Below are 11756 nucleotides of genomic sequence, written 5' to 3' on the forward strand. Positions count from 1 at the left end.
GTGAGACAAAATTTCCAGAGTTGTCTTTGCAAGAGAAGCAACTGTGTTTAGATGCCGCGAAAATTCGTGCAGAACGTGATGATCGCACTATGAAAGAGCGAGCGGTAGAGAGAGCCCAGCTAGCAAAAAGTCATCTATTAGACGTTGAATAGACGTAAATTTCTCAGGTCCCGTAACACATTAACATGCCACTAACATTTAAGATTAGCATAGGAATGAAACAAAGCTTTAAAGAGTTAGCTTAGAATAGCTTTATTAAAACAACACATTTTAAAATAGTGCAATAAACCAGTAACCAACACAGATTACACATTACAAAAGCACATTCCAAGAGTCAACACAAAACAACTCAGAAAATGTACACTACAAATGTTCACACTTTGCGACCTCCACCTCCAGCTCTCCCGGGAGCATGTTTAAGTGTCTCAGCCATAGCAGCCCTGATTTCAACTTCTGTGGCAGTTTTACTCCACTTCATTACTGCAGCTGCAAAAGAAAATATATTAGATGGTGCATGAATAAACCACGTCTTACATCATTAAGGCTTCTATACATTGTATTTACATTTAATCATTTGACAATTGCATGGATTTGCATACCTTTCCAAAAGAAATACAATTGGTAAGCTAAATTATATTTATATATATATATTTGAAAAATGCAGTTACCTTTTACCACAGAGTAAAAAGTGGTATCCTGGAAGGCTTTTTTTCTCACTGCTACCCCGCCCCTTCATGTTGAAAGATGCCGTTAGGCTGTTGGTGAAAAGCCTGAGAATACATGCACAAAATCATAGGGTGAGGTCCATGCCTACATTCTACAAATATTATTTTATGCTTACATTATTCCTAATGAATCATCTCTTTCTGCATTTTTGCTTTTCTATGTGCTAAGAGGAGGGCAAACAGAGCAGGCAATGAGTAAAAATGTAACTGCATAATTACATTCTATATTCTGAGCATGTGACATTTGTTTAATACCTGTCCATCACTTTATGGACGCAGTCTTTATCGTTCCTCCCTCCCACCATTGAGAGCTGGGACACCTGTATATGACACATGAAAAGCCACTCAATACATTATGAATAAACCCATGGTATTGGTAATATACTGACTGTTGCCAGATTGAGCTTAAATGGGAACTGGTCATGTTGAGTCCTCCATACATGTTTAGTCCATGCAAAATATTATGGGACAGTATACCTCTAATATAAAGGCATGAAAATACGCCTATACGAAAATTCGAGCACTGTGTGTCCCTCAATTACACATTATATAAAGCTGTGCATGTTAACAGATGCACGAGAAAAGCATCTTTTTGTACAATATAGATCATTTAGACTTTTTGGAGACTTGGGGGTCTAGTCTAATTAACATCTTATTGAGTTTAGTCCAATTTCTGTATAAATCATACCCTTTGTTCCCAGAGGTTGCGGTCCTTGAGACGTGCCTCTTCTTGAGCAAACTCTTCTAAGGTTTCTAGTCTAGCAACATGGACAGCCGAATTCAGGGGCTCATAATGCCTCCCGACTCTTTTTATCTCATCTAGAAGTTCAACTAGCTTTCCAAGCACTGACTTCTGGTATTCTGTGGAAGAAAACACATTCATTTATTTTTGTCAAGTATTTTATAAATCTTACTTTATGCTTCTTAAAGAATAATACAATAATAAATATTGACCATGGACGTACTTGCTTGAGACATGGGGAATAAGCTTCTGCTCCTGGACTGTGATGTCATTCGAACTCCACGCTGAGGTGTGCGAGAACGCCTAGATCCTGAAGAAAAAAAAAACAGCGTTGAAGCTCATTAAAATAGTTTTTAAAGACAGCTGCTCCTATAATAAGTGAGGTAGGAGAATTGAAAACTATGAAGAATGCAACTGATCATGGACTCACTGGATGAGGATGCCCGACCTTTTCTGCTCCCGAACTGTGATGGCATTCGAACTCCACGCTGAGGTGTGCGAGAACGCCAAGATCCTGAAGAAAAAAAACAAAACAGCGTTGAAGCTCATTGAAATAGTTGTCAATTCTCCTACCTCACTTAATGACATTATAGCAGGAGCAGATGTCTTTAAAAACTAGGAAGAATGCAACTGATCATGGACTCACTGGATGAGGATGCCCGACCTTTTCTGCTCTCGGACAGTGATGTCATTCGAACTCCACGCTGAGGTGTGCGAGAACCCCTAGATCCTGAAGTAAAAAACAAAAACAAACAAAAAAACAGCATTGAAGCTCAGTGAAATCGTTTTTAAAGACAGCTGCTCCTGCAATAATCTCAATAAGTGAGGTAGGAGAATTGACAACTATGAAGAATGCAACTGATCATGGACATGGCGATTCTATTGCCAAGGTGTATGTAGAGGGTTGTAAAAAATTTTTTACTGACTTACTGGCTGACACTGGACTAAATGCTTCTGATGATTCAGACCTTGTGGGTGAACGGTGAAGCGTTGGACGAGAACATCCAGAAACTGAAAAAGGAACAGGAAAGTTGAAAGACTGTTTTGAGCCCAGACTTAAAAATGCTTTATATTCCATATTGCCATTTGAGCAAGTAAAGTAGAATAAATAAAAACATGAAATTACTGTCTGAAGATGCAGGACTCTCTGGTTGTCTAATGGCGGTGTTAGCCAGTTCTGGGGGTGCAGGTAACTGGAGCAGCATTGCATTTGGTCCTGTGGTTGTTAAAAGAAATTCCAAAACCAGAAGCATACAGCAACTTAAATGACAGAAAAACTCATATTGTCAACCATTCCCTGAAATTTGATGACTGAATTATACCACTGGGTCAGCCCAGCTAACTATATTTTACTCACCCCTATGTGAGAGCTTTGGCGGAGGAACCGGAAGCAACACTGTATCCTCTTGACAAGAACATGCACAATGAAATTAATCACAGTAAGATAACATTGAATACTAATACACAGCCAACTTAATTAAACTGTACTCACCCTTTTTCTTGTCTGGCAAGGACTCATCCTCCTCAGCAGACAAATCTGACCCTGCCAATATTATATTTGTCACTTATGATATGTGATTGTTTACATTACACGTTAATTGTTTAATGCATGTTCTTAAATAGGACCAAATAAATTACCTTGAACATAATCTTCAAATTTCCTTCTTTTCTTCATTCTCTTTTGACTGACTGTGTCCTCCTCTTCGGTTTGAGCTGAGGTGTAATTATATTTTTCACATTCCTGTCGGCTTACTAAAAATCAAGAATGAAAACAAACACCACTAGCAATAGTAGTATTATGGTATTATAGTATTTTAACTGAAAAATAAATTGTAAAAACATGCCAGAAATAACATTCAAAATATTTTTTATCACCTGATGTCACTTTGACTTTAACAAATTCAAAGCTTAACCAGTCCTCCTGTGGTTGTAAAAGGCGCCTATGTGCCACAGACACGTTTTTTAGAGGCCATCGCACCACTTTGGTCTCTGTGTCGATCCAGTTCAATGGCAAAACTCCTTCCATCTGCTGCCCATTCTCCACCCAAACAGCCCGTGCGTATACCATTGCCTGAAACACAATTAGATTATTTAATTTAGAACTACACATTTTTTTTCTACATGATGCTAACAGTGCACTACTATTTTGAATAATAGTAAATATTACATACGTTATTTATGTTCATTTCCCCAGCTCCATTCCATGGAGCAGAGGAAACAGGACATGCCCTTGCTCACAAGGGAGACAAGCAACCTTCCGGTAAAGGTCTTCGGATTGCAATAACTTTGTCTTTGTCCGTTTTCTTTGAACATAGACTATAGTGAATAGTCTTGACTCACATGGCTTCTTAAAAAAGTTTCTTGTGTCCTTTTGGCTCAGCATATCACATACCAAAGTTCCGTCTTGCCTTTTTTCCTTCACAAATGCAAAACTTTCATTGTGAAGCATAAAGCAGCGGTCTTTATCTTTTGTTGATATATAAAAACAGGACCTTGTCTCTTGATGCTTGTTGATGCCTTTCTTTGCATTTTCAATCTCACTCATCCGCTTTGTTACTTGAGCGATTGGATTGTGGCTATTTTTGACCAATTTTTGCAGATGATTTTCGAATGGGAAACTTGAGATGTCATTAAGTGAACAGTTGAAGTGAGAAGCATCTTCATGCAGATGCAACAGGCAGTGCACATTGTAGACTGCAAATGTTTTTCCATAAAGGTCATCACACCTTCTAACAAAGTATTTGTGACCCGTCACAGAAACCAGGGACACAAGTCGGCAGCACAACTTTCGAGCAAAATGAGAAAGAAGAGTTTTTTTTCAAATTTGGTGAATTTAATTTTTTGGCAGAATCTGTTAATTGAAATCACGAAGAAGCCTCTCCATGTTTGAGATAGCAGTATTGGTATATTTAAAAGCTTACATTTTGAGTTTGAAATCGGCTTGTTTTCGGAGATTCTAGCATGCAGTAGGGGCGTGGCGTGTCATTGTCTGTGTGTATATCAATACTGAATAACCCGGCGCTTTTGCCCCCGCCCTCCAAGTGAACCGCATGGCTACTTATTATGCTGTGCTCTGGCCGGCTCTCTCTGATATCAAAATTCAATGAAGATGGATACCGCAAAGATTTTCGCAGACGAGCTGAACCGTCTGGCAGTTACACCGAAAATGTTTTCGCCGCACTTCGTGGGCTCGGGAAACTGAACCGGAGGTATGGGTGCGGCGCGCGCGCCCTCAGTGCCTGAATACGGCGGCTCGGCTCGCTGACAGCGGTGGCTGGCTGTTTCATATGTGACGTCCCGATTGCTTTGAATGGGGAACGTTTTGTGAACAGGGAACAGAGTTAATGGACTGGCAACAATCTCCATAGAACATGAACTGGCATAGAGAATCGAAATAGAGGATGCAGTTAAGACCTTTGCTGCGATGAAGGCCTGCCGTGCGCGTTTCTGAAATGTAAGTTAAGCTTCATTTGCTCTTTAGTCGTTATTTAAGATGCTGAACCTGCTGATGATATAATGTGCTTGCGGACATTTCATTTGTGTGTATACGCACATAAGAAAGTGGTGTAAAGAGATTTGCAACAGTAATTTGAGGAGGTGAAATGTGATTATTTGGAAATTTGCATAAACTTTAATATTGTTGACATTTTGGGCACGCGAGCGTTGCGCACTATTTGCGTTATATGTAGGCCTATGGCTTATTGGTCTCTGTGTGTTGTTGCTGGTTTTGCGTTATATGTATATGGCATATTGGTCTTTGTGTGTTGTTGCTGGTTTTGCGTTATATGTATATGGCATATTGGTCTTTGTGTATTGTTGCTGGTTTTGCGCTATATGTATATGGCATATTGGTCTTTGTGTGTTGTTGCTGGTATACGTTGGAAATAGAGGGGCAGCACAATTGTTTTTCGCCTAGAGCGGCAGAAGTGCATTCGCCGGTCCTGGGGGTGAGTTTCCATAAACATCAAAGTTTGTCGTTTTGTGTTCATTCTAAGAACACGTACACGTTAACTCATGTTTAGTCCATGTTTAGACCTTCCCATACCTACCTATTGTTATTAGCTAGCCCAGGAAAGAAAAAAAAGCTGTAAAACAAAGGGGGAGCTTTACAGGGGGTATGGCTTATCTAAATGAGATGTAAATGAGCCCTATTGTCACTCCCAGCAGCAGAGACAGGTGAGAACTGCACAATCTTTAGAGGTCGTTTTCTCATCTTTGAGCTTTTTTAAGTGCCTACTTTCAAATGGCCACAACTTCTCCAAATATTATCAGATTTCCACATGTTACACATCGTTGGAAAGCTTGGAGATTACACTTTCAGAATCTATGAATAACTCAAAATGCCCCAGAACCGACTTGTGTCCCTAGGTTCCGTGACCGGTCACATTTTAGGAGTTCCTCAGCATATGCAATATATGAACGTCGTGTGTTCTCATCAGAGCTCAGCAGGATTGACAGAGCCACTGTCAATGTCAAAAAGTGGGTATACCCTTGTGAAAAAGAAGTGTGCTTAATTGTATTGAAAGTGTACTTTTTGTGTGCTTAAAATAATAAAAGTATACTTTTTGAAAAGTGCACTTGCAGATAATATAATATAATTACAATTAAAGTCCACTTAAGTATACTTAAAGGGAATACACTTTAATGACAATATTTATTAACACACTTAAGTGCATTTTTTACAAATGCACTTTGTAATAATATCTAATTAAGTTTAACTAAAGTAAGTACACTTTCATCACAATATTTATAAACACACTTAAGTACACTTTTTACAATGCACTTTGTAGTCATATCTAATTAAGTTTAACTTAAAGTAAGTACACTTTCATCACAATATTTCTTATCACACTAAAGTACACTTTTTAAAAATGCACTTTGTAATAATGTCTAATTAAGTTTAACTTAAAGAAAGTACACTTTCATCATAATATTTATAAACACACTTAAGTGCACTTTTCACAAATGCACTTTTTAATAATGTTTAATTAATTGTTACTTAAAGAAAGTACACTTTCATGACAATATTTCTAAACTCACTTAAACGCACTTTTTAAAAAATGCACTTTGTTATAGTCTAATTAAATATTACTTAAAGAAAGTACACTTTCATGACAATATATCTAAACACACTTAAATGCACTTTTTAAAAAAAATTACTTAAGTTTTACTTAAACATACATTTTTAAATAATTATGATTTTATAGTGTTTTAAATGAGTACAGTTATGTTTATGTATTGACTAATATACTAAATAAAATATTAAATTTAATGGAAAACATGGAAAATAATTGATTTTAATGTCAACTCAAGTGTGTTGTCCAAAATTATTTTGTTACTGTATTTTTAATGTTTAGTCTATAATATACTGTGTGCATTAATGCATTTGAAATGTATTTTGCCTCTAAACTGCAGTACATTTGCTTATGCAGTATACTCCAGTATACTAATTGTTGACATTTTTATCAGCTCCTGCTCTATGAACTAAATTAAGTGTCAGTTTTCTACATATTTGACAATTAAAATGTCATTTATCAATTCTTAATGTAATAATAATGTATTGTACTTTACTTCTGTATACAGAATACTTTTAATATCATTATGTTGTTATAAGTCAATTAAACACATTAATTGCAAGCAAAATTTAAAAAGTCTAAACAAAATTAATTTACATATAAATTCAGTTAAAATACATTTAATTTAAATTAGACTAGACTATAAAAATGATTGACTTTTAGTTAGGTGAATGAGTCAAGTTTTGTGAACTCACAGAGTCTAAAATTTCTAAATCATAAAGCACACGGCATAGCTGGTTGATATGTTTTTTTTTTTTTTTTTAATGATCTCAGAACTTACATGTGTTATAATACACTTATTCCTTTATTAGTTACATTGAGTATATACAACAAAATTTTACAAATGATTGTTTTAACATTTCTATTCAGTCAAAGAAACCATTTAGCTTGTCAAGTCTTTCTCATTCTCACGAAAAGCATGTTTCTGATGGTGTAATTTAAATCTAGTTTCTATGGTATTCTCACCCAATTCAGCTATACTCTACAAACCCTTCAGTCCCTTTCTACATTATTTGGGAGGGGTATGACAAATGTGCAGTTCTGTAATTTTACCATTACACATTTCCTTTTAAATGAGTCAGTGTTCACAGCATACACATAACTGTTTTCAGACACCTCATACACAAACTTGGATGAGATATTCAATTGAATGTCCCTACACAATGGTCTTCTTGACTTTCCAAGATTCTGCACGACTACACAGCATTTTTTTCCACCATCACTGTCTGAAGCACTGGTGACAGTTTCGTAAGAAACTAAGCTCAAAACTTTACACAATGTCCCATCTTTTAATTCTGCAATAGAATTATTTCTTTTCTTTAATCTGCTGTTAGCCTCTGCATGATACAGTGTCTCACCGATTAGGAAACGGGTGTAGGATGTACAGTTACACACTATACCACCATTCAATTCTTCTATGGCAAAGACATGTGATGGACTTACAGTGTCAGAATGAGGACCAAACACAGTGACATTTCCAGTCAGATTTTTCCCTTTACAACTCATGGAATTACTATTTTGAAGTTGTGTGAAGAGGTCTTTCAGTGTATCGTCTGTGTTGACTAAACATTTTTCCACCCTTTTTCGCAGACTCTTCCACCTAAGGAATGTCTTCACTATTTGAACAGGGACATGAGTAGTTCCATTGAAGTACTTTAATAAAGTACCATTGAAAGATTCAAATGAAAACGTTGATGTTGCCCACAAAGGACCCCAGTTCTTAACACTGTCTGCAAGGTGTGTCAACAGGTGCACATTGAACGACACATTCTTAATACCATACAGCACCTCAAACTGAATCACAAACTTCTTCAGTGCAATTTCTGCTACACTGACTTCACAGAGTTTCACCTGCTGTTGAAGAAGTATATGCAAAGAAAAAACTAAAAGAAACAGGTGGTTCCAATACTTCTTCTTTAGAACACCATTTAGAATAGGCAAAGAATAGAAAAGAAGAAATGACCGCCATTCTGATGCTTTCCAGTATTTCCTGTCTTGTATTGACCTGGGTGTTCTTGTAATCTCTACCGGAGGTTTTATAGCCAACAATTCTTGGTCAATTATGTCTGCTTTCGTGCCTATGTACCACTCTTTGTTGTGATTGTTGGAGTCCAGCCACAGAGTTGCCAGTTGTCGAGTGACACCAAGACAAACACTGTGCTGATATTCTGGTACAAAACCATTAATTATCTGAAACTTTTCTAATCTCATCAATTCCGTTGGGCCTTTTACACCCTTGACTGGCAGTTGTACGGTAGCTGCCATAGCATGGTCATAATGTTCTGTTTCAGATCTGAGAAGAGGCTCTGGTCTTCTATATGGATAAGGACCTCCACCTATGTGATAGCAGAAATCACAGCCATATTGTCCATTGAATTGTTTTGTGTTTCTTAGGAGTGGGCGGGCAACTGAGTCAGAGCTACATATTAGTGCATACACCTTGGAAATATGCTCTACATTTTGTGAGTCTTTCCAAATTAACCCTTCCTTCTCAAGAGAACACAGCTCATTCACAAAAGGGGTTAGCAGAACCGACATGATAGGTTTCTTTGCACCAAACCAAATGCATGGCAAACAGATGTTGTTTTTTCTGTCCGCTGGCCGTAGTTCTATGACCTGACATTGAATGGGCCACACCTGGTAATTTGAGCTTCTGAAAATGGGAATTCCATCACAATTCCACAGTAAGCTAATGTCACAATCACCTAATTGCCCATTTTCTCTCAACTTTCTATATTCAGCTCCACACTGTATGTCATTTATTACATCTTTCTCATCTGTAGTGTGCCTTGACAAAGTTAAACTTGGATTTTCAAGAATGTCTTTGAGCTGTGATGACAAGCTCAATACTAGAAAAAAAGAGCCATTTTTCAGATTAGCATCTGCATCAAATGCTGCCTTACAGACAGCACAATTCATCGGGCTTTTCTCTCTTGTTCCTAAGTAGTTACAACATGACACACAGTAAAAATGGGGCTCATAATGACCAAACTCACCATATGATTTGTTAAAAAGGTATACGGTTTCTGGTACCAATCCTGGAAAATGTTCATTAAACATTTTTAGAAGATGTTCTAAGGCAACTCCTGTTAGATTATGTCGTAACACATATGACATCAACAGCAGCAAACTCTGGCCTTTGGTAAGAGATGATCCAGGATACAGCAACTCATCACCGTTATACGGCTCCTAAGGACATGCACAGATTTGTAAGTAGTTATTTTTCCATGTTTATATTAATAGCATTCATTACATTAGTCAATTATTTTTAGGTAAATGATCTCATGAAAGAAATATCACTGTGTGTATATATATATATATACTCCATAATCAGTGGCTCCATAATCAATGCGTTTACCTGTGATTTGCTGCTTTGAAAATCTACAACTCGATCTGGTAGACTCTGGGTGGCATCAGACAGGGTTTCATCATAGTGAAGCTCAGTTAAGGTTGTCTGTATGATAAATAACAAATAAAACAAATGTCTGTTATATTTTTGCATTAACTTTAAAAAAGTAAATACTATGTATAATCTACAAGACCACAGCAGCTTTTAATGACATTAATGGCAGTCTGGTGGTTACTGCTGATTTGTAGTAAACTGTATGACTATTTTGGTATTTCAATACATTAAAGGAACATTACAAAAGTACTTTAAACCAAAACAATTACTCAGGAGTTGCCACTGAATACAAGTCTCGAAGACATTTACAGAATGTAAGTTTCAAGAAAACATATGTATACAAACTACACACACACACACACACACACACACACACACACACACACACACACACACACACACACACACACACACACACACACACACACACACACACACACACACACACACACACACACACACACACACAGTCACACACACAAAAACATGTTGGTTTCACTATATAGCATCCACCAGTAAATGTACCCAGGACACTTGTAGCCTGGTTAAAACCAGACCATTCTCAGTAGTAACTGAGTTATGGTCTGGCAAAGCTTCATAGACAAATCATTTCCAAAGGGGCGTCACCAACGGACGTCGCTCAAAGGCCTCTGGGCGCAATTGGATAGAGCTAAAACCAATCACAGCGATGAAGGATATGACATATGCAGAGCGAGTGTTGTTCTTTGCTCGGGTTTTAACAAAAAGGAAACGTTCAAATCGCTTTAAACAGCGATAGCTGATTCGAACGAGTGATTTTCCACGGCGTAATCCATCTTTGTAATGTACAAAATCTGCTTCACCGTCGCTGCGCTGTAGTCATCATGTAAAGCCGCCACAACGTTTCTGATTGGTGCCTCGATTTCGACCCATTAGAAATGGGCTTGAATGAGAATCTATCTAGAATCTAATTTTGCCGGAAGTTGTCTGGGTTTTCCAACGCTAGGACACTTGCAAAACACTAATTAAAATCATGTTTTAGTTATTTTAGAAGCCTTTTTAAATGGTTAGGACCAGTAATATGCGCTCGCAATATTGTTTATCATCATACTTCTCTATATATGTAAAGACATTTGTCTCTCAAAAGTGTAGTGACACAAATACGCACACACAAATGACAATCGTGTCACAATACCTACAATGTGCTGCTGTTGCTATTCTAGTGTTATTTTTGTAAATAATTCATAACTTTTAACATGCATTGATGTGTATTTGTGTCACTGTAAACCGATGTGGTCCATCACATGATGTGTGTAACATTACCTGTGATGTGTTGCTTTCCAATGGCTCGGGTGGCTCCTGCATAGGATCAATCTGGGAGAAATTCTCCTCATAGCGTGCATCAAGTAAGGTTGTCTGTGTGATTGTATATATGGAAAAGTATATAAAATTAGCAATGCATAACTTTGGATACAATGTGATTTTTGACGATAATTCACAACTTTTAACATGCATTGATGTGTATTTGTGTCACTGTAAACCGATGTGGTCCATCACATGATGTGTGTAACATTACCTGTGATGTGTTGCTTTCCAATGGCTCCGGTGGCTCCTGCATAAGATCAATCTGGGAGAAATTCTCCTCATAGCGTGCATCAAGTAAGGTTGTCTGTGTGATTGTATATATGGAAAAGTATATAAAATTAGCAATGCATAACTTTGGATACAATGTGATTTTTGATGATAATTCACAACTTTTAACATGCATTGATGTGTATTTGTGTCACTGTAAACCGATGTGGTCCATCACATGATGTGTGTAACATTACCTG

General features: G+C 37.2%; 1 protein-coding gene across 2 annotated transcripts; it reads right to left on the minus strand.

Moving 5' to 3' along the window:
• Positions 1-1208: 1208 nt before the first annotated feature.
• LOC143733404 (uncharacterized) lies at positions 1209-2172 on the minus strand. 2 transcript variants are annotated; one of them, XM_077225108.1, is made up of 4 exons: positions 2114-2172; positions 1898-1981; positions 1691-1777; positions 1209-1586 (listed from the first exon to the last, which is right to left on the minus strand). In XM_077225108.1, the coding sequence occupies exons 1-4, from the start codon at positions 2157-2159 to the stop codon at positions 1408-1410; spliced, it is 396 nt and encodes a 131-aa protein (XP_077081223.1). In that variant the 5' UTR covers positions 2160-2172; the 3' UTR covers positions 1209-1407. The 2 variants fall into 2 exon arrangements, with proteins under 2 accessions (XP_077081223.1, XP_077081224.1); XM_077225109.1 differs by having other exon boundaries at positions 1680-1777.
• Between the last annotated feature and the right edge of the window lie 9584 nt (positions 2173-11756).

The sequence above is a fragment of the Siphateles boraxobius genome, unplaced genomic scaffold (genome assembly GCF_051911475.1).
Source record: "Siphateles boraxobius isolate OS27281-9 unplaced genomic scaffold, OSU_SipBor_1 99, whole genome shotgun sequence".
NCBI lineage: Eukaryota > Metazoa > Chordata > Actinopteri > Cypriniformes > Leuciscidae > Siphateles > Siphateles boraxobius.